At 38.7% G+C, this 24154-nt stretch overlaps 2 protein-coding genes across 2 annotated transcripts in view; both read left to right on the top strand.

Annotated features, from left to right (window-relative positions):
- Nucleotides 1-381: 381 nt before the first annotated feature.
- On the top strand, nucleotides 382-15434 carry LOC107151375 (zinc finger protein 227). The gene is given in 7 exon segments (XM_015496738.2): nucleotides 382-1147; nucleotides 3060-3132; nucleotides 3547-3608; nucleotides 6510-6636; nucleotides 7675-7770; nucleotides 12870-13630; nucleotides 13632-15434. Coding segments are annotated over 5 exon segments (2415 nt in total). The 5' UTR covers nucleotides 382-1147; nucleotides 3060-3132; nucleotides 3547-3548; the 3' UTR covers nucleotides 15003-15434.
- Nucleotides 15435-21369: 5935 nt separating this feature from the next.
- LOC125612596 (zinc finger protein-like) overlaps nucleotides 21370-24154 on the top strand; it is a 30020-nt gene continuing 27235 nt past the window's right edge. Inside the window, exon 1 of the mRNA XM_048790761.1 lies at nucleotides 21370-23560. The gene's annotated coding sequence lies outside the window, so the exon portion shown is untranslated. The remainder of the gene's footprint in view (nucleotides 23561-24154) is intronic.

Below are 24154 nucleotides of genomic sequence, written 5' to 3'. Positions count from 1 at the left end.
TTTTTTTTCTTGTTAGTGCTGGGTGTAATTCTATTAGGAAAGGATTACATGATATGTTTCTTACAATCTCCGACTTTCATATTTGCTGTTACTTTTTATTTATTCGCTAGTGAGAAAAACCTAAACTTCTGTCAACAGGAACTGCTTCAGGTCTGCAAAAGGACTGGAAGTCGTGAAGAGGCTCCTGGAAGTCGTAGTCCCGAACCTCGGAGAGTTTGGAGACATTTTTTTTTTTCCTCTGAGAGAGGGAATTCCGTTTTTCCCCCTCCGGGCATTCTGGGAAATGTATTTCAGAACTCCGGAAGTCATCAAGCAGCGGACGCGCAGCGTTCCTTCTCCTAGGGGCTTCTGGGAAGTGTAGTTTAGGCGTTTCGAGTAGTCTGAGCCGCTTCCGCCGGGGAAAGCAAAGCAGTCACCGTCTTTTGGTCCGGGAGGTGAGGCCGCCCTGCCTGCAGCCACAGCAACCCGCGGAACCTTTTCAGCCTGAGCTTGAGTCTCGCGGCCACCTGACGGCAGTTTAACATGGAGAAGTCGCGGCCGCCGGGGGAGGCCGAGAGGCGGAGGGCAGAAACGTGGATCCCCTCGGCCCTCCCTGCTTACGGAGCCGCGCTCCTGCGGTCGGTGTGAGACAGCTCCCCGTTGCCACCTCTGCGCCGTTTCCTCTGGGAGAGCGGTAAAGCCGGCAGATCCTGCGGAGGAGCCTAGTTAGATGAGGCTCCGGTCAACGCTCAGGTCGGCGGCGGCGGCGCCTGGTCCCGGGTCGCCTTTTGCTGTCCACACAGTTCTGCGTTCGCAGCGCGCGTTTCACCTGGAAGCTGGCGAAGAGAAACGGGGGCCCGGCCTCGGGAGAAGCCGCAGCCCGCCGCCTCATCCTCCGAGAAGCCGAGGGCGTAGTTTCACCGCAGCCTTTTCTTCACCCCTGAATCGGAGCTGGAGGGAGGGACTGTGCTGCCACTGAACCGAAGGCACGTCCTTGCTCCGTGGTCTCTTGCCATCAGCCGGGTTTCCTTCTCTCTGTAAATTATCAGGAGGAAAATGACCAGCTTTTTGTCGAATACCTGAGTTATGCGTAGGGCTCAGAAGTGAGTTTATTAATAACACCTCACCCTGACGTCCAGACATTCTTCTGTGGACTATGTAGATTGGTGTAAGTACTGAATTTGATTTCACATCAAATAAGTCGTGTTCCAGTTTACTGAATTCTTAAGTAACCAGCAGTTTCAACATTTGCTGCAAATTGCCTCCCCTTTTATTTTAACTATAGTCTTTTAAAGCATATCACAGACATTAGGCCACCTTCTTAAATTCTTTTTTTTTATTGGTTGTTCAAAACATTACAAAGCTCTTGACATATCATATTTCATACATTAGATTCAAGTGGGTTATGAACTCCCATTTTTACCCCAATTACAGATTGCAGAATCACATCGGTTACACATCCACATTTTTACATGATGCCATATTCGTGACTGTTGTATTCTGCTACACCTTCTTAAATTCTACCATGAGCTCTGCCGAAGCTTGCGTTTGACATTTGCTCAGTATCTCCTTCCATTCCTTTTCTTTCAAACTTTTTTTTTTTTGTCATTAAACGTTTTTTAGAAAGCAGATGGATTTTTAAAGTGCAGTCAGGGATATTGAATCTGTTTCTTAAAGTGTATTTCTTTTCTACTGTATTTGTATATATTTTTAAATTTACCGTACTTCACGTTTCTTCTTTTTGTTCTACGTTTTTGACAGTTTTTTTTTTTGTGTGTGTGTGGTTCATTCCCCCTTCTTGTTATCCTCAACTGGCTTAGAATTTGCAGTCTTATGCCATTCTTTTAACTTTTAAAAATAATTAAAAGGGTCCTTTTCTGATATCATGAAGTACCAAGAAATGGTACTTTTAGAAAACTGATACCAGTATCAGTACCTAATCAACAAATACTAATTTTAACCAGCATATAGTCTCATTTTGAAAAAATATAGACTAAAAATACTTAAAATTTAATGTTCCTTGTTGTTGTTGTTGTTGTTGTTTAAAATATTTTTTTTTTAGTTGTTGATGGATCTTTATTTTATTTATTTATATGCATTGCTGAGAATCAAACCCAGTGCCTCACACATGCTAGGCAAGTGCTCTAACACTATGCTACAATCCCAGCCCTATTGGTTTGTTTTTAATTGGAGGCTAAGTTATAGGCCTGCTTTTTAAAAGCCATCCTCATTATAGTTAGTGTGATTTTTTTTTTTTTAATTCAGAGACTATTATGTAGCCAACATGTTGACAGATGTTTTCTTCCCATTACTTCTTGCAGCTCATCTTTCAGGGTTCATATAGCCATACATTTTCTTCATTTTTGTTCACTTAAAATATCTTTGTTTCTCCCTCATGTAAATAATCATTCATTGAGCATAGAAAGGTTGACAATTATTCTGTTTATAGTAAATGAAGAGAATATCTTCTTGTTTTCAATCTCCAGTTAGTTTTCCTGTTTCTGTCAACCTAATTGTCATTCAAGTAAACTAAATATATTTTCTTTCTAGGAGTTCTCAGATTGTTATTGTTGTTTTCAGTTCTTTGCATTCTTTTAGTCTATCACTGTCCCAAGTTGTGCTGTGATTTATTAGTTTAGGAGTATATTTATTTTTATTTATACTGTTTAGAGTTCCTGTAGGAAATTCTGAGTAATTACCTCTTAAAATAATATGTCTCTGCCATTTCTTCCATTCGCTTCTCTCATTGCTTTTAGACAAATGTTGGAACCTTTTCATTTTAGTTTCCATTATCTTGATTTTTTTTGTCTTTATCTTCCTTTGTTATGTGTTTTTCCTTATATCCATGTACATAGAATTAAAGGGAGCCTTTTCTGATATCATAAAGTACCATGAAATGGTACTTTTTAGAAAACTGATACCAGTATCAGTAAAATATTATTAGTGGGCAACAAATTATTAACTAAGAAGATATTTTAAATCAGGATTAGACTTTTCAGAAATTAAAGGTGATTTTATAGACTAACAATGTTTGCAAGTATAGTTTAGGATACAAAATATCTTTTTGTTTTGTTTTGTAGCTACAAGAGAAAGGGACTCCTGGTTCTTAGAACTTTCCATCTGTTCATTTAATACTTGGAGCTGCTTTATGAGGTAGGTACCATGTTTGATTCTTGTCCTCATTGACACACGACAAAAGTAGGGCACAGAGAGAGTTCTTAACATGCTCTGGGCTATTCAGAATTGTCATTTCTAGAAACCAAACCTGGCATTTGGCTCCAGAACACAACATCTTTTTAGCCCACATGTTAGCCTTTCATCTCCTACCATTCCCAGAAATTCCTACAGTAGGTGGCATTTGGTTGTGTTCGTTGGTCACACTGCCAATGGCATTGAGCTGACAGGCCTCCGAGTAGACGGAATCTACTTGTGCTCTGATTATGGAGCTATGTGGTGGCATCTGTCTGGAAGTGGGGACACTCGTACTCTTCTATAATTTCCACAAAAATCCATATGAGGTAGTGGGAGCTCTAACTTGTATCTCACATCTTCTTCATCCTTCCTCAGACATGCCTATTCAGGAATCTGACCTTCCCCAGAAGGAACAGGAACAAATGACCAAGTTTCAGGTAAGAGATTCTGTGTCTTAGGTATATATTTTTCTCTTCTTTGGAAAGGCTGATGGAAAATAACAGATTTTTTTTTTTTTTGGACCCGGGATTGAACCCAGGGGTACTTAACCACTGAACTACATCCCCAACCGTTCTTATGATTTATTTTTGAGACAGAATCTTGCTGAATTGCTTAGGCCTCGCTAAGTTGCTGAGGCTGGCTTCGAACTTGTAATCCTCCTGCCTTAGCTTCCCAAGCTGCTGGGATTAGAGGCATGTACCACTGTGTCCTACAGAATAACAGGTCTTTGAGTATACATTGTATGCTAGATGTGTGTGTGTGTATGTTTGTGTTTTGTTTCATTTATTATCTTTACCATTTTACAAAAAATATTTGAAAAGAGAAACTTTAAGAACAAAATAATCTATATTGCTCTCTTGCTTGTAAACTAGCTCTTTTTACTTTCCCATATTCCTTTTTCAAGTTCATGTCACTATATATTTGCAATAATGGAATAGGTGAAATTTTGAACGTTTTTTTCATTTAGTTATATCAAATGTATTTCAGTGGCTATATTATATTCTATTGAATTGGAATGCCCTTTAAAAAATAAATTATTCCTATTAAGACTTTTAAGAGATTTAAGAATTTTACCATTTTAAGGAACATTATAGGAACATTTTCTCTATGTATAACTTTTGTCCCCAGAAAGCAATTCTGGTGGAATTCTGCATTGTTTGTCCTTCAAGTTTTAGGAACTCTAAATTGAAGAGGTATATTTCATGTCAGTTCTCTTAGGTATTTTGTAAGTAGAGCATCCAAAGTATGACATGGTGTAAAGTTATTAAATGTTTTTATAGAAGGAGAGCTATAGTTTTTCCTTGCATGCGTGCGTGCGTGCGTGTGTGCATGTGTGTGTGTATATGTGTATGTGTATTTTAGTCACTCATCTATTTATTTTGTCAAAGCAATTGTATATAGGTAGTAGTTGTATATGGTCTAATAGTGTTTAAATACCTCGCCAGTTCTTTCTGTTGTTGCTTTATTCTTTAGAGCACTGTGTGAATATGTAGGTGATTTATCTGCATTTTAAACATGAAGATAGGGGTGTGGGAATATCATATAACTACCCACCTTTTCCCAGGTCACCTGTACATTCAACTCTGAAGTTTCTGACTGTTAGGTAGGAATATTTTCATTCCATTTTTATGAAGAGGTAGACAAGGCAAAAGTATTTTCCAGAAACTGGAGTGCATATCATAGAAGCACCTGCATATGACCCTTTGAAACATAAACTTTAATGGTGCCCTTCATTTGGGTCTCACCAAAGGGCTTGTCTCCTCTCTGTTAGGTGTGTGTCTTAGTCATTCTGAAAACCTAGATGCCTAAACTCAGTTTAATATAAGTAGTTTAAATTTTTCTTCAGCACAAGAAATCAGGCACAATATTACAAGACAATAACCAACTGGTGGGATATATTTAAACAAAGTAAAGGTCAATAGTTCAATTTCCTGCTAGGACTAGTAGGATAGCCTGATGTGGTGGTGCATGCCTATAACTTTAGCAACTTGGGAGGCTGAGTCAGGAGGATCACAGCCTCAGTAAGTTAGTGGAACTGTCTCAAAATAAAAAAGTAAAAAGGGATGGGGGTGTAGCTTAGTGCTAGAACGCCCCTTAGTTTAATCCTGTACCTTCTCTGCTAAAAAGAGTAAGATAAAACCCATTTGGATTATGAGGAAAAAAATAGGGGTTTCTTCAAAAAAGGAAGTGAATTTATGAAAAAAATAGTGTTAATAATGTGTATGAATATTAATAAAGAGATTTATTTTACTTATGTTGTGAAATTTTTTTTAAGAGAATTAAGGTATATTTGGCTGAGTTTAAAGATGCAGGAACACTTGTATTCATGTGAAAAGTGGATTGAAAAAACTTTTCTAGGGACATTCTGCTAGGCTGCTTTTAAAGTTTTAAAAGTGACTGTTCTATGACTTTGCAATTGCTGCTTCTTGGCAAGATATCTCTCTTTCTCTCTTCTATCTTTTTGCTAAGATCTCCATAAAGGAATTTTTGAAGTATTGATTATAGGTAAAAACATATGACTAATTGTATATTATTTGGATTAGTTAAATATACATTGTTCCAAGGAATACTGTTCTTTTCACAATGGCGTGAAAGAGATTATAGCAGGGATGTGAATTGTTCAGTTTCTAAGCCCCTGTGGTGCAGTCTTAAGTGCTTTACATGTGTTCACCTACCTAGACTTTTCCAGCACCTTGTGATTTAGACAGCATTGAAGAGAAGAGGAAATTGAGATAGTGAAAAGTTAAGGAACTTGCCCAGGTTTCTGTAAACTAATAAAGGACAGAAATTTTGAAATTTGAACTCAGACAACCTGAGTCCAGAGCTGATCCCTGAACCAACTGTGAATCGGCAGATGGAAGCATCCAGGAAGAGCTATATACTGTCCTAGAGGGTTGCCGAAGGCCTATGAACTTTGCAAACATTTAAAACAGATAAAGAGTTTAAAATTGGGGGGTGGGGGTAGGGGACATTAAAGGAGGGACAGTAATTGAAACAAACTAACTGGGATCCCTTCAAATCTGTATGTACTTATTATTCTGTTGTTTAATATCCTTTTCATGCTGTACTTATTTTTGGTTTGTTTTTGGTGGTACTGGGGATTGAACCCAGGTATGCTTTACCACTAAGCTACATCCCTAGACTTTTTTTTTTTTGGCTTTTCTATTTTTTTGAGACATGGTCTTACTAAATTTCTGAGGCTGCCCTTGAATTTGTGATCCTCCTACCTCAGCCTCCCAAGTTGCTGGGATTACAGGTGTGCACCACTGTACCACGCTTGTACTGCACTTTTTCTGGGGGAGCTGTAAAATTGAGGCTATGTGTGTTTGATATTGTAGGAGGCAGTGACATTCAAAGATGTGGCTGTGGTCTTCACCACAGAGGAGCTGGGGCTGCTGGACCTTACTCAGAGGAAGCTGTACCAAGATGTGATGGTGGAGAATTTCAAGAACCTGGTTGCAGTGGGTGAGGACAGGCACCCTCTGACACTGAACTTTAACTCCCTGAAGTATCTCTGTGTCCTCAGATGTTCAAGGCTTTGACCCATTTGAAATGGTTCCCTGCTCTTGAAGGCAAAATGATTTCTAATGTCTGGGATGATAGGGATAGGTTTTAGTGGTGGTTTTGCTACGTGATATTCTTTTCTTTTGAATCACTGGTTCTCAGCTGGGGTGATTTTTCTGTCAGAGGACATTTGGCAATGTCTGGACCCAGTTGTCCCATCTAACGGGTGGTAACCAGGGATGTAGGCCTGCAATGCATAGGACAACACTCCACAACCCAGAATTCACCAGTGCAAAGGATCAGTCTTGCCACAGTTGAGAGATGTTCTAGATGAACTGTAGATGGGCAACTTTGCTTCTATATTTTATCTTTCAAATTATGGTGGTAAACTACTCCTGGGTCATGAAGTAAACTTAGGGCTTTGTACTGGCATTTTCTTTTCAATGAAATATATGAGGGTAGATTATATCAGAATTCCTTATCAAAAACCACTCACAATTCATCCATAGCATTTTTTAAAATTTATTTTTTAGTTATAGGTAGACACAATGTCTTTATTTTACTTTATGTGGTGCTGAGGATTGAACCCAGTGCCTCACACATGCTAGACGAGTGCTCTGCTTCTGAGCCACAACCCCAGCCCTATGACAAATTTTTTAAAAAATAATATTATTATATTTTTTATGCCTTTATTTATTTATTTTTATGTGGTGCTGAGGATCGAACCCAGTGCCTCACACATGCTAGGCAAGCTCTCTACCACAGCCCATGCTGTGACCACTTTGAATGAGTGATGGGAAAGACAGTGTTGGCCAAGTGTAATTTAATACATATATATGTCAAATGTATCATCTGAGAACTAGGCAAGACCTGAGTTTTTTCTTATAGTTCCTGTTTTTAAAAAATTCTTAAAATACCACTGAGGATTATATGACTTAGGCAAAAATGTATTTTAGTTGTGTGTTCACCTTAAATATATGTATCTCTGCTTTTTCATAGGGTACCTACCCTTCAAAGTAGATATGGTGTCCCAGTTGGAAGCAGAAGAAAAGCTTTGGATGATGGAGACAGAAACACAGAGAAGTAGCTATTTTGGTGAGAACCGTGTAGCTATTCTTTCAGACATGAGCTAGTGAGCTTCTTACCACATGTATCATTGCCACCATAATCTAAGTGTTATCACCTCTCACCTGGATAATGACAAGCACCTCCATGCTGGTCTCCATGCTTCCTCCCTTACATTCGTATAATCTGTCTCTACACAGTAGCCAGGTGATTCTTTAAAAAATAATAAAAAAAATTAGAGCATGCCACTCCTCTAGTTAACCCCCTTCAAAGCCTTCTCTTGTCACTCGACTGGGCTGTAAGACCCTGTCTGATCTCGTATCCTCCCCAAGTTTCTATTTCATTTTCTATCCTTTCTTCCTTGCTTAGATCATTCTGGCCTTTTGGGTCCCCTTGGCGTGGACTTTCTGAGTTCTTAATGTTTGGTGGCTTTGGCTATTTCTGTTCACTACCTCAGCAGAACCCTCCAGCCCAGCACAGCCCCTTCCTTACTCCTTTCAGGTCATTTCTCAACTTTCATCCTTTAGAGAAGCCTTCTGTGTCTGTTGTGTTTAAAGTAACTTCTTCCTTCCACTCTCCGTCCTCTTACCTTATCTCTTTTGTGGCTAAACACTGATTACCTAATGACATATTTTTTATTTTCTTGTTTATTATCTGTCTCATCCCACAAGAGTAGGGATTTTGGCAGTTTCATTTTTTGCTATCCACTCAAACCTCTGATGGGCCTTCTGTACTTAGAAATACTTGCTGAGAGAATGAATTATTAGGGTTGTGGTGGTGGCTCAGTGGTAGAGCGCTAGCCTAACGTGTGAGGCACTGGGTTTGAGTCTGAGCACCACAAGTAAATAAATAAATAAAGGTCTATGGACAGCTAAAAAAGGAAAGAAAAAAAATATCTATATATTAGTTGTAAATGGACACAACACCTGTATTTTATTCGTTTATCTTCTTTTGTGGTTCTGAGGATCAAACCCAGTGCCTCACACATGCTAAGCAAGTGCTCCACCACTGAGCCATGATCCCAGCCCAAGAATGAACTATTAACGTAATTCCTATTCACTGGCACAGGAATGGGAAAGCTCCCCTTGCAGCTCCCCCAGCCTGTGACCCCAGCCTTTCTCTGCTTGAAGGCTGCCTTGCCCACGTGCTGCCAGCCACCGTGCTCTTCCACTAGCTCGTCCTTGCCCTCCTTATCCCCCTTCACCTCTCACTGCATTCTTCACTTCCTTTCTCTTTTTTCCTCTTTAATTTGTGTATTTCTCAGTTCTACTATTTAAAAATTAAAAGTAAAAATTAGTTCATCCTAGAGGCTGTAAAACTCTCCCAACCCCAAAAACAAAATAGAGGCTTGTCTGCAAGCACACCAGTTGAGGCCCTGAATTCTGGAGTGGTTAATGAATATAACCATTCTTCTTTTGTCTGTTTCCCTTTTACGTCTACATGCTGCATCATGTTTAATGTGTTCAGGATTATTAGATACTTGCTTCACTTGACTGGGTCTCATTTTCATATGCAAACAACCTCAAGAATTATGGTCCTAAGTATTGTCATTTTTCATTTTTACCTAACAGACTAAGGTCCTTTAACAAATCAGGCAACATTTTCTGTCCCCCTTTCAAAGATTTCCTTTTCTTCTTCAATACCAGTATATTTAAGGACTTTGCAATCATGCCCCATGTGCCAATAATATCCAAGAATTATATAATCTATATATTCCCTGTAGGTCACAGAAGCAGAAATTACAGTGCTTGTTTTTATAGTGATTCTTAAAAACTTACAGGGAAGAATGGAGACAAATGGACCTTACATCCCTATTACTCCAAAGATAGCTCATTGATTTAGAACACACTAGAGTGATTAATGGGTAATTTTGGAACATCGTTTTACAGTGAATCTATAAATATAATTAAATGTTTAGGTAATTATAACATAATTATTATACAATTATAATTTTGTAGACATCTTTAGATATGTAGAGATTCAGACCTTTTAAATTTAGAAGGTAAAAGTTATTCACAATTATCAGGCGGTAATTGAACTCATGGTAATTTTTATCAATATCAATGTATTAGGCATTATGATTCATCAGTTTCCACATAGTAACTTCAAGTTGCTACATTTTAGAGAAAACTGCCCTGTGTACTGCCAGCTTCCTGCTTTCCCCCTCCCTTTATTGTAATATCTAAATAGTTATATTCTATATGCAGTTGTTTAGCAGTGTTGGATTGAACATTTTCAGTGTCCACGTGCACTGTCATACCTGTGGAGATGAGCAGAGTGCTGACTAGGAAAGGAAAAATTATGGAGTTTCTACCTAAGTTTTCCAGCATGATTTAAACCTTGTTGGTGTTAATCTTGGTTGACGGTAGACAGTGTGAGAACCTCTTCACATGTTGCAATGACGTTTGATGTCAGACACTCCAAGGCCAGGCTTTACAGGGTGAGGGCACAGTCCTCCACAAGACACCCTTCAGCACCAGCTATAAGTCTAGGGGTTCTCAGACTCACTTCTGACCAACTAGATACAGATTTGGGGGTTCCCTTGGTAATTTGTTAGAATGATTTGCAGAACTCAGGAAGGTGCTTTATTTAGCAGTTTTATTACAACCAAAAGAACACAGATCAAAACTATCTAAAGGAGAGGTACAGAGGGTGAAATGGGGGAGGTTTCCCTCCTGCCTCCATCTTGTGATTACTTTGAGCTCATTTTGCTAATCCAGGATAATCTCCCCATCTTGAAATCCTCGATTTAATCATATTTATGAAGTTCCTTTGGCCATTAACAGGTTCAGGACTTGAACATCTCTTCTTTGGGGAGGTGGATTATTCAGGTCACCATTCAGAGTTGCATGTGCCTGTTGATAGTTTTTCAAAGTTTAAATTATTAGGATATAACCCCATTTAAGCAAATTAATTATATAATTAAGGTCCCTCCTCCCCTTTGAAATAGTTTAACCCAGGGTTTTATTGTTTGTTTGTTTCTCTGCTGGAGATCAAACCCAGTGCCTCACATTCCAGGCAAGCCTCTACCACTGAGCCACCACCCCAGCCTGTGTATAATAGTACTCTTTTGATATAGAAGTCTCACTGTGTTGCCCTCGCTGGTCTCAAAATCCTGAGCTCAGGCAGTCCTGCCTCAGCTTCCTGAATAGCTGGGATTAGAAGTGTAGAGGTACTCACCACCTCAACTTGTGTGTACTGGTATTTTTTTTTTTTCCTTTTGGGTACTGGGGATTGAACTCAGGGTACTTGACCACTAGCCACATCCCCAGCCCTGCTTTCTATTTTTTATTTAGAGACGTGGTCTCACTGAGTTGCTTAGCATCTCACTTTTTGCTAAAGCTGGCTTTGAACTTGGGATTCTTGCGCCTCAGTTTCCCAGACTGCTGGGATTACAGGTGCACACCACTGCACCCAGCTTTAGTGGTACTCTTATTGCTTATAATACACTTAAGTTTTTGTTCTGCTTTTTCAAAAAATTGTCACAAATTATAGAATTGATTTCATAGTATACTAACGTATCCCAACAATTTGATAAAAATCAAATTACATTGGGAACAGAGTTTATGCTATTCTTGTGACCATTATATTCTAGTCGGTATAAAAAGGACAAGACAGAAAAATAGGAAGTATATAGTAAGTCAGATAATGCAGAATAAATCTCCTTTATCCAAAATGGTTGGGACTAGAAGTATTTTGGATTGGGTGGGATTTGGGAATATTTATATGTACATAAGGAGATAATATTGAGGATGGACCCTAAGCCTAAACTCAAAGTTTATTTATGTTTCATAGATACCTTGTAACCTGAAGGTAGTTTTATGCGGTTCGCTTAGTACACCTGCATTTTGACTGTGACCCATCACATGAGGTCAAGTGTGAAATTTTCCACTGTGGCTCCATGTCAGCACAGTTTTGGGTTTGGGGATATTTTGAATTTTCAAATTAGGGATGATCAACTTATAATAAGTGCAGTGGAGAGAAATATGGTGCTAGGGGGTGGTAGAGCACTTCCCTAACATGCATAAGGCCCTGGGTTGCATCCCCAGCACTGTGAGAGGGAGAGAGATAAAGCATTATAAGGAAAATGGGAAGGATCGAAGGTATAGGAGTTAATGTGGAATTATTTTTACATTGAATGTTAGGAAGGTATTTGAACATAGACCTAAAGGGAGTGAAAGAATCAACAAATCTGAGTTTTCCAAGTGAAATATAATTCTTCTCTTCCGGGTTTATTTTTGAGAGCCTGCACTATGCCCTGTTTTATTCCTTCTCCCAACTTCTTTCTCCGTTGTACAAGATTAGCTTTCCCTTTTCTTCTACTTTTACAGACTTGAATTATTACCAGGTTTCAGAACAGTGCATGTTAGTATTCCAACCACTTTCCTAAATTCTTCTTCTTCTTTTTTTTTTTTAACTTTTCAGTTGTAGTTAGACGCAATATGTTTATTTTATTTATATGTGGTGCTGAGGATCGAACCCAGGGCCTTGAATAGGTGAGCATTCTATCGCTGAGCCACAACCCCAGCCCCATTTCCTAAATTATTCTTGAAGTATAATTTCTACCAAAACCTAAAGTACTATTTTATGCCCAAAGAAAAGGTAAATAAGCTTTTATTTATGTTATTGTGGTTGGAACGTAGATTGTTTTTTTGTTGTCTTGAAACCATCTGATTTCAAGCTTGTGGCTCTCATAGTAAACATCATATTTACACTTCTAGAAATGAGCCACATTTTACATGTTGGAGTTAGAAGACTCTTGATCCCACTCTTTACTTCCATCTGGATGAAAAACATGAGAAAAGGATAAATGATGTTGTAAGGACAAGATGACTCTTATAAGGCCTTACCCTATGTCCTGTGATTTTTTTTTTTTTTGGTTCCAGGGATCAAACCCAGAGGCACTTAACCACTGAGTCACATCCCCAGCCCTTTTTATTTTTTATTTTGAGAAAAGATTTCACTAAGTTGCTGAGCCTGGCTTTGAACTTGTGATCCTCCTGCCTCAGCGTCCTGAGACTCTAGGTTTACAGGCATGTGCTACTTAATCTGGCCCTACTCTGAAATTCTGATATTTCTAAAGAAAGTATTAACCTGTCCTTATTTCTGAATGTTGCTTTCTCTTATAGGCAATACAAGTCAAAATGAGATGGAAACTCTTCAAAAATTTGCATTAAAATACCTTTCACATGCAGAGCTATCCTGCTGGCAAATCTGGAAACAGGTTGCAAGTGAATTAACCAGATGTCTTCAGAGGAAGAATTTCCAGTTATCACAAGGTAATTCCATTCAGGTTTTTGAAAGTGAGAGCATTATAAAGAACCATAAAGGAAATTGTTCCAGGTATGCTGAAAATGAAGAGTTTTCAACTTTAAGAACCCAGGATTCTTGCCAGAATGCATATCTGAGCAAGTCACAGAATCTCAGTAGAAATAAGCAAATTGATGTGAAAAGCAGTCTGCATTTGTGTGAAGACTTGATGAGGAAATCACCAATCAGTGAACATGTTAAAAATGAGACAGAGCAGAAGCCCTGCAAATGTGACAAATGTGGCAGGAGCGATATCTATGGCTCCAATCTGCAGTTACCCTTTCAAGAGAAACCACATCCATGTAATGAGTGTGGAGTGAGCTTCCATTATAGTCCAGTGCTTCATCTTCATCAGAAGGTTCACACAGGAGAGAAGTGCTTCAGTCAGAACACACACCTGCAAACTCATCAGAGAGTTCACCCAGGAGAGACACTGGGTAAGTGTCAGGAATCTGGTGATTGCTTTAATAAGAACCCTTTTTATTCTCACCAGTCTAACCCAGGAGAAAAGTCCTATAGATGTGACAATTGTGGCAAGAGATTCAGTAGCAGCACAGGTCTCATCATTCATTATAGGACTTCACACTGGAGAGAAACCTTATAAATGTGAGGAGTGTGGTAAATGCTTTAGTCAAAGTTCCAATTTTCAGTGCCATCAGAGAGTTCACACTGAAGAAAAACCATACAAATGTGAAGAGTGTGGCAAGGGCTTTGGCTGGAGTGTTAATCTCCGTGTCCATCAGAGGGTCCATAGGGGTGAAAAGCCTTATAAATGTGAGGAGTGTGGGAAGGGATTCACTCAGGCTGCACATTTCCACATCCATCAGCGAGTCCACACTGGGGAGAAACCCTACAGATGTGATGTGTGTGGTAAGGGCTTCAGCCACAATTCACCACTGATATGCCATCGCAGAGTCCACACTGGGGAGAAGCCATATAAATGTGAGGTGTGTGGGAAAGGCTTTACCCGAAATACAGATCTTCATATCCATTTCAGAGTTCACACAGGAGAGAAACCTTATAAATGTAAGGAGTGTGGCAAGGGCTTCAGTCAGGCCTCAAATCTTCAAGTCCATCAGAATGTCCATACTGGAGAGAAACGATTCAAATGTGAAATATGTGGGAAGGGCTTCAGTCAGTCCTCAAAGCTTCAAACCCATCAGAGAGTCCACACTGGAGAGAAACCATACAAATGTGAAGTGTGTGGCAAGGACTTCAGTTACAGTTCAAATCTGAAACTTCACCAAGTAATTCACACTGGAGAAAAACCATATAAATGTGAGGAGTGTGGGAAGGGCTTCAGCTGGAGGTCAAATCTTCATGCTCATCAGAGAGTTCACTCTGGAGAGAAACCCTACAAATGTGAAGAGTGTGATAAGAGCTTCAGTCAGGCCATCGATTTTCGGGTCCATCAGAGAGTCCATACTGGAGAGAAACCATACAAATGTGGTATATGTGGTAAGGGCTTTAGTCAGTCCTCGGGCCTCCAATCCCATCAGAGAGTCCATACTGGGGAGAAGCCATATAAATGTGATGTGTGTGGAAAGGGCTTTAGATATAGTTCACAATTTATATACCATCAGAGAGGACACACTGGAGAAAAACCTTACAGGTGTGAGGAGTGTGGGAAGGGCTTCGGTAGGAGCTTGAATCTTCGCCATCACCAGAGGGTCCACACAGGAGAAAAACCTCATAAGTGTGAGGAGTGTGGTAAAGCCTTTAGTCTTCCCTCGAATCTTCGAGTCCATCTGAGTGTTCACACCCGGGAGAAACTCTTTAAATGTGAGGAATGCGGGAAGGGCTTCAGTCAGAGTGCACGCCTTCAAGCCCACCAAAGAGTCCACACTGGAGAAAAACCTTACAAATGCGATGTATGTGGCAAGGACTTCAGTCACCGGTCCCGTCTTACATACCACCAGAAAGTCCACATTGGCAAAAAACTCAAGAAATGAAAATTTTTTGTTGACTTCTGCCTGAATGTACAACTTCAAGTTTTTTGAGTCTGTGCTGGTGATGAAACCCTATTAAAATATCGAGAGTGGTAGGGGTTTTCTTCAGACTCAGAATCTAACGCATACTTTAAAATGATGACGTAGAACCAGAGTAACAGGACTAGAATTCAAATTTCGGGAAGAAATTGATATTGCCATCCTGTTGGCAAGATCCAGTTAATATAAATGACCATCTTTCAGTGTGACTCTATGCTCAAAGGTATTGTATAAAAGGATATTTGCCATATGTTAACTAGTTATTATTTTTGATCAGGAAGGGTTTTGAACTATTTTTCCTTTAACTTTCCTTTTATACTTACAGTGGTCATTATTTTTACTAAAAAGCTGTAAAGCTATGGAAAAATAAAATTGCTGACTAAAAATTTCCTGTTACTTAGGATGTACAATATGATTATTTTATGTAGTATAAAGGGCTATAATTAAGTAGATTCCCAGAGATGAACTTTTGATCTTCAAATGTAAATTTATGTCTGCCATGATATATAAGAAAAGATATTCATTGAATCATTGTTTTAGTAGCAACAAATAACCAGTTGGATTGCCAAAGTATTTTATGCATTATCATTGCATGGAATACTATACAAACACTAAATGAGAGAAAGTAAATTTGTAGTTACAGAGGTTGGAAGATTTTCAGAATTTATTAATCTGGGAAAACATAAAACATGAGTTTTTGTGGAATCCTATTTTTTTAATAAAAAGTATAGATGTATAGATATTTCTAATTATCTCTAAATGATGAGATTTTGATTCATATGTTTATATTTTTTTATTTTGAAATCATATGAAACTTAGAAAAACTGTAAAATTTATATAAATTCTCTCATATACCCTTTACCCAGATTCATCTTAACACAATTGAGTCAGTCTTCACTTATCTGGATGTGCATATGTATACTTACTGATGCCTATGTATACACACTTTTTTATTAACCACACAAAAGTATATTGCAGTCATCTTGCCCTTACACTCAATACAAAGTATATTTTCCTAAGAATAAGAATATTTACTTAAAACAGCTATGCTATAATATTCAGGAAAATTTAATATTGATATTTAAGATCTTAATTCTTTCACCAATGCCACTTATTACTATAGCTTAATTGTAAGTCTCTAAATCAGGTAGCATGAGTTCTCTAACTTTGCTTTTTCGAAATTGCTTTAGCTATTCTAGTTCTTTGTTTTTCCATGTAATTTGGAGAATCATTTTGTTGATTGAAAAAAACCAAAAAAACCCTGCATGGCTTTTAATGGGAAGTGTGTTGGAAGACTTGGCATGTTTGGGTCTTCCCATTCATCTATCTCTTTCCTGTTTACTTAGGTGTTTTATTTCATTAGTGATTTTTATTTTTCAGTGCACAGATATTGCTTGTGATTTGTTAGATTTGTAATGAAAAGTTTTCTGAAATCTTAATGTATTACAGGTTTCTACTTGTTTATTTCTAGTATATAGGAATCCATTTTATTTATATTAATATTGTACTCCTAGAACTCTAGACCTATCTAAACTCACTAGTCTGGTACCTTTTAAATAGATTCTATATAATCATGTTGTCTGAAAATGGAGATACTTATTTCTTCTTTTCCAGTTTGTTTTTTGCTTGTTTGCTTATTTCTTTTAAGCCTTCCAAAAAGTTGTTGCATGGAAGAGTTGAGAGGTAATGTCTTAGCCTTTTTCTTGATCTTAGGAATTAGTCTTTTTTTTTTTTTTTTGTGGTACTGGAGATTGAACGCAGAGCTTGGTGCATGCTAGACATGTGCTCTGCCACTAAGCTATGTCCCCAGCCCAGTCTTTTAGGTGTTATATTAGCTGGAGGTTTTTGTCACAGCCTTTATATGAAGTTCAGGGAAATCTCTCTGTTCTTAGTTTGCTGCAAAATTTTCACAATAAATGGATGTTGCATTTTCTTAAATGCTTTTTTTCTGCATGTATTAAAATAGTCATGTAGTTTTTCTACTTATTACTCATTCATTTTCAAATGTTGGAGTAACATTGCATTCTTGATAAATCCAATTGATCATGATATATTCTCATATATAGTATTCTACTTGTTAATATTGAGTTTGCATGAGGATTATTGGTCTGTTGTCTTCATGTAATATCTTTTTTTCTTATTTTGGTAACAAAATAATGATGGCCTCATAAAATGAGTTGGAAAGTGTTCTATCCTCTTTATTTTCCTAAAGTATTTGTGCAGAATTGGTGGTGGAGAATGGTGTCCTTAGTGTTTGATAGATGTAGGAGTTGAGGCCTGTTGTTATTTTGGAAGTTTTTTTTTCTTTTTAAGCTGGAATTCAGTGTTGTTAGATACAGGAATTTTGGATTTGTGTCTTTTAAGGAATTTGTCCACTTCACCCAAATTGTCACATGACATAAAGTTGTTCATAATTTTCTTTATTGTTTTACTATCATTAGAATCTGTAATCATGTCTTTAAATCCTGCAGTTAGTAATTTCTACTTTTTCTTTTCATAGTTTATTGATTTTTTGACTATTATTATTCTTTAATTTCTGTTTTTATCTTTATTATTTTCTACCTTCTTTTTGGTTTGTGTTTAATTTTCTCCTTTTTAGTTTCTTAAGGTACAAACTTAGGTAACCAACTTAAGGCTTTTCTTCTTTTCCAATATAAGGATTTAATGCTCTAAATTTTCCTCTAAATGCTGCCCCAGCTTCACATTTTATTTTTTACTTTAATGATTTTTTTCCATTTTTCCCTTGTGACTTCCTTTTTTGCTTCCGAGATCAGAGGAGATCGGGCGCGTTCAGGGTGGTATGGCCGTAGATGTGACTTCCTTTTTTGATCCAAGGGTTGATTTCCAGCTATTTGGGGACTTCCTGAGATTATTTTGTAATTAGTTCTCATTTCACTTTGTTGTACTCTGAGAACATACTAGTGTTGTTTCAGTTCTTTTAAATTGATTGCAGTTAGTTATTGTGGCCCAGAATATGATCTATCTTAATGTATGTTCCATTTGCCATTGGAGAAAAAAGCATATTCTGCTGTTGTTGGGTAGAACATTTTATAAATGTTAGGTGAGGTTTATTAATAGAGTTATTGAGACTTTTGTATCCTTGCTGGTTTTCTTTCCACTTATTGCATTAACCAGTGAGCACAAAGTCTCTGATTGTAATTGTGGATCTGATTAGTTTTTCAGTCTACCAGTTTTGGCTTCATGTATTTTGAAGTTCTGTTGTTTTGTGTATACACATTTAATTCTATACCTTTTTAGTGAAATTACTCCTTTTATTATTTTTCAGGGGTCCTCTTTTCCCAGGTTAATTTTCTTGTTTTCGTGTCTACTTTGTTTACTTCTATTTTTTTATTTAAAAAAATTTTTTTTGTACTTGTAGATGGACAGAATGCCTTTATTTTATTTATTTTTATGTGGTGCTAAGGATCGAACCCAGTGCCTCATGCATGCTAGGCAATCTGCCCTTGAGCTACAGCCCCAGCCCCTGTTTACTTTTAATATCACCATTCCTTTCTGTTTGTTTCTGTTTTATTATTGCTTTTGAGACAGGGCCTTACTGTGTTGCTTAGACTGGATTCAAACTTGCAGTCCTCCTGCCTCAGCCTCCTTGTAGCTGGGATTATAGACGTGCACTACTGGGCCCAGTTTCCAGCTTTCTTTTTATTTGTGTTGGCCTAATATTAATATATCCATTTTAGCTTAGATCATTGTTGCTTTATTCTCTAGTGTGATCATTTCTGCCTTGTTATTGGTGTATATATGTCATGTTTCATGTAATTATTGATCAGATATTAACCCATACTTTTAGTTGCCTTCTGCTTTTTCTCCCTTCCCTTTCCTCATTATAACTTCTTCACCAATTAATTTGAAATTTCTAATGATTTCATATTATGTCCATACTTGACCTATTATGCTTCTTTTATTGTTATCTTAGTGATTATCATAGAAATTACAATACACATTGTTGATTTCATGGGCATATGGAATATTTTTTAGGATAGATCACTAGACCATAACACAGGTCCAAATAAAAATAAATCTCAGGTCTCAATAGAATGATAAACATATACAATATATTCTCTGACCACAATTAACTGAAGCGCCTCAATAATGGGAGGAAAACTAGAAAATTCACACACTCTTAAAAATCACCGGGGCAAGACTGTGTCACAGGAAACTTAGAAAATGCTTTGGGATGAAAACAATTCTTCTGAGTTGAAGACATTTATGGTAGAAAATACCAAAAATAGTTCCCTATCCACATTAGAGGTAAAATATTACAATACTGTGTCTCTCCCAACTTAAAACAGCTTTCTTCTTCTGAAACAAATCCACGTTGAAGAAATATCCTGCAAGAAGTCCTTGTGTGTGTGCTTTTACAGGGCTGCTAAAGGTTACTTTGTTTTGGATTCCACCTAACTTTTTTTGTTCCCCCAAAAGCTATTGTTCAAAAGTCCTAAACCCTCATTCCTGCAAATGTGATCATATTTGGAATTAGGATCTTTAATCCAGTAAGATGAAGTTGTACTGAATGGGATGATGGTCCTGATTCAATGTCTGGTGTCCTTATAAGAGGAGCTGGGTGTGTGCACAGGGAAAGGCTGTGTGAAGACAGAGGCCAAGATGACACCATGGCAAGCCAAGGAGTTCCAAAGCTTTCAGAGACTGCCAGAGGCTAGGAAGAGGCAAGGAAAAGCACACCCCTGGAGTCTTCAGTGAGTGTGGCTCTGTCCACACCTTGATTCCTGACTTGTCAGCTCCAGAATTGTGAGAAACATAGGTGCTGTGAGCCACGTATGTTTGAGATAATTTGTTACTGGATTCAGTCTGAGGAAACTGGTGGAGAATATAATGCCTCAAAGTATAATTCATTTTCTTTAGACAAAGGACACTTTATAGAGTCAAAATAATAGAAAACCATATTGCTTGTGGTGGATATCAATAGTTTTAAATTGTTTCTGTAGTTCTGCAAGTCTTTAGTACAGGTGAGTGCTCATTTCTTTCACCCGATCTTTAGAGTAGAGTTCTAGTTTTACATTGTCCTATTCTGCCAAAGGCTCCCACTTCCATTTTGGGATCAGTTCATGATGTCTCCAATGCCTGAATGGCATCGCTTACCATTGAAAATGCACATAGTAAAAAAATCTAAATCTCAGAATCCCTGCCATTGCCTGGAAACTGAGGGCAATTTGGCAATAATCTTTGCTTATCAGAGGTACAGTGCTGCAGAAGGGAATTCTTAACAGTCTCACTTCTTAAGCATTCAGGAATTAATTTATCAGTGTCTTCCTTGGAGCACTGACTTACAGTGATTAATGGATGTAGATTAGAAAATGACACTGCCACTAAGTCATCAGGCTCCTGAGAAACACTGACAAGTGTATCCAGTGGAAGAAATGGGACTCCCAACTTTTTCATTGTCTGGTCTTGAAGGTTGTTGCTATATGGATGTGCTAACTTAAGAGAACACAGCAAATAAAAGAACAAGATGCTGCCTCAGGGTGCTGAGGCATGAGAAGAGCTCCTGAGAATCCATTAATTTGTGGAGCATTTGTGGCCTCCTGCCCAAGAAGCTTTGTTGTTGTCAAAGACAAGATATCAAACCCCAGGGAAAGACCTGGCATATGGTTTTTCTAAAACTGAGAAACTCAGGGTTGGAACTCGGAAACTCCAAGTGGGGAATACTGAACAGCATCTCACTGTCTTTATGCCAGCCTTACAAGTTTGTGGTTAGAAAGATCTAGTTCTGACACAAGCACAGAAGTCTGCAGTTTCTCTCATCTGCAACGGCCACTTCACAGTCGATCAATGTTAGTATACATGGGAGGTTAAGATAGTGTTTAAAAGGGGTACCCCTGTCCTTGGTCCACTGTGGTTAAGGACAGTTCTTAGGGATGTGTTTTTTAAAATATTTTTTAGTTGTAGTTGGACACAATACCTTTATTTATTTTTTATGTGGTGCTCAGGATCAAACGCAGGGCCTCACACATGCTAGGTGAGTGCTCTACCACTGAGCCACAACCCCAGGCCTCAGCGATATATTTTAAAATAAAAGTTGGTTGATCCATTTTTTCCTAAAAGTCACTCTGGCTGGGAAGTGGGGCAGCTAGCTGCTCTTGTGGCTCCTCTAGCATTGCTGCTTCAATTGAACCCACCCCGAGCCCATTGCCCTGATAAAATTGTAATGTGATTGTTAATCGTGAGAATAGAATTCCAGAGTAGCCACATCATTATCACTGCACCACTTTTCCTTGAAACTCAGAATTTACCTTTAATTTTAACTGGCTGCTTTCACCCTCCCTCTTTCTTTCCCTTTGTCTTATAGGTGCTAATTAAAATCAACTCATGGAATCATCAAAGGAAAGTATTATTACCTCACATAATTTTTATCTCCATATGACTACCATTCCTATATCAGTTATTGAGAAGTTCCTTCCCCACTGATTGCATTGTTACTTTAAAAAATCAAATGCAGCCGGGCATGGTGGCTCACACCTGTAATCCCAGTGGCTCTTGAGGCTGAGACAGGAGGATTGCAAGTTCAAGGCCAGCGTCAGCAACTTAAAGCAACTTAGTGAGACATTGTCTCAAAAATAAAAGGACTAAGCCTATGGCTCAGTGGTTAAGCACACTTGGGTTCAATCCCTGGTATGAAAAAAAAAATCAAATGCATAGATGTGTCTTGTTTCCCAATGTCCATTGATTAATCATTTTCCATTATTTTTTTTAATCAATATACTGCTTTTGTTATTATACTTTGGATGTGTATTCCATTGGAATACAGAAAGTATGGAAATAGAACAAGTTCAGCAATACAAGAAGGAATGATCCATAAGATGGCATATGTCACAGCACAAATGATCTGATTTCCCCAACAAATAACTGACAAAAGAGAGGACCATTGTGATTTAAACAGATTTAGGAGGCATAACAAATTCAGTGGGTGGAACTTGTTTGGATTTTAATTCAACCAAAACAACCATTACAGGATCTTTGGAACAACAGGATAAATGGTATTCTGGACTGAGCATTACTTGATATTAAAGAAATACTGCTAAGTATGATATAGGTATATGTGAAGAAAGAACTTAATGAAGGAAATAAAGAGGAGAAGCACCTTAACAGTAACAGGCTTATTTGGGATAAACCTGGGGAAAGGTGTCCCAGCCGAGATTGGAGCCTGTCTTCTGCTTACAGCCTAGGGGAGTGAGAGGGTGGGGGAAATTTTTGCAGTTTAGCTGTTGCTAGGGAGTTGTCAGAGAAGGATTCTTGGGGTCATCATGCCATTCTTCATGGTCACTGCTGTTCCATGTAGAACAAAATGTTTCTCAAGATTTCAGTTCAAGATAACAGGGAACAGGGTATTGTCTGGGATTAGGTCATGCTGACCATTGTTCTGCATCAGAGTGATCTAGGTGACAGTTCTAAAATGGAGGCTACGTTTCCAAATGGCATTGCCTAAGTCGAGTTGTCCCTTACAGTATAGAGATTCTTTTATTAAAAAATTTATGAAGGCTGGGGTTGTGGCTCAGTGGTAGAGCACTCACCTAGCATGTATGGAAGCACTGGGTTCGATTCTCAGGACCACATAAAAACAAAGTCTATCAAATTTTTTAAAAAAAATTTAAAAAGTTATGAATGCATAGATGTGATGCCTGGAATATTCCTTAAAATTTACAAGTAAGAACTGCTAATAAATGGATTCACTGATAAATGAGAGATACTAGCTAGTGCAGTAAAGGAACATTAAAAAGTATATGGCACAACCATTTAAAATAAATGTATATGAAGATTACTTGTTAACGCAGAAAACACTAAATCAACAGATAAGTTATGGGTCTTTTTTCAGATATTTCTAGCCCATCAAATCTAATGAAGACTTTAAACCTTACATTGAAGATTCCAGGATTTTGCATAACTTGCAAGCTAACAAATTACCCTGACACTTTTTTGTGGATGCTGGCAAACAAGACAAAAACAAGATTTCTGGGGGTTTTGTTTGTTTTTGAGACAAAAGTCTGTACCCCTTGGTGTAGCTCATGTTAGGACGTTTGTCTAGCATGGGCCAACCCTTGGGTTGAATCTCCAAATCCCAACAAATAAAAACCAACCAGTCCTACTTTCTGAAAAGTAATTGTTCATTGAGTTCAACTAACTTATAGAAAAATAAAATATTCTGTATTTATGATTTCTAGAGCGGCTGGTTGTAGATGAAAACAGTTTTGAGCTGGGGAAGGGAGGTATGGAAAAGTGAAAGGACGAAAAGTTTAAGCGCCGAGGACGCTGTGAACCAAACGCACTTACATATTTTTAGAAATAAAAGTGACAACCTTGCATAATAGCTACTTTGCTGGCGATTCTGGGAAGTGTGGTCCAGAAGCTCCAGGTGGTCAGCCACTTCCGCGTAGCGGGGGGACTACTGCCCGTGTTCCTCCCAGGAATTCTGGGAAGTGTAGTCCGGGAGCCGAGTCCAGGCCTGAGCACTTCCGCCGCAGGAGGGCATCATCAATGCCCACTGGGAGGTGAGTATCCTTTGAGTCTGCTCAGGTCTTTCCTGGGTTGCGGGTGGAATACGGAGGTGTTGGCCTTAACTCTGGGGGAAAATAAGCCTTGGCGGCAGAGGCGACGGTCTGCGTCCCCCTCGCTTGTAGGGTTTTTGCACGTTCCCGAGTCGGGGGCGGGCCCCGGTCGCGCATCACTGCTTTGGGGTCTCCCCGGCTCTCGGATCTCCTGTTTCCCCCACTTTCCACACGCTCTGCAGCTCTCTGGCCGTGTAATCTTAGTAGTTACCCAACGACGCCGTTTCCCCTCTGCACAGGGGTTTACTTGTAGCCGACCTAGTAGGGGCTGGGAGGTTTATCAGAACCATCCTGGCTGCTGCCGCGGCCACCACTGCCCGAGAAGCCCTCGGCCCCTGAAGACTTGAGAGCCTGCGGTGGCGCTGAGCTCCCCCCGCAGCGGCTTTGGCCCAGCTTTGAGCCTAATGACCCCTGGCCTGTGTCTCCCTTCTGTCGCGTGCCTGGGGTCGCTCACTGGGAGTTATCCTGGACCAGGGACACAATCTCATATTCCATCCTTCCTTTCCTTCCTCGGCCCCCACTTCTCAAAAAGGACTG

Source organism: Marmota marmota, unplaced genomic scaffold (assembly GCF_001458135.2).
Source record: "Marmota marmota marmota unplaced genomic scaffold, marMar, whole genome shotgun sequence".
NCBI lineage: Eukaryota > Metazoa > Chordata > Mammalia > Rodentia > Sciuridae > Marmota > Marmota marmota.
This window is presented reverse-complemented; position numbering and strand designations above follow the sequence as displayed.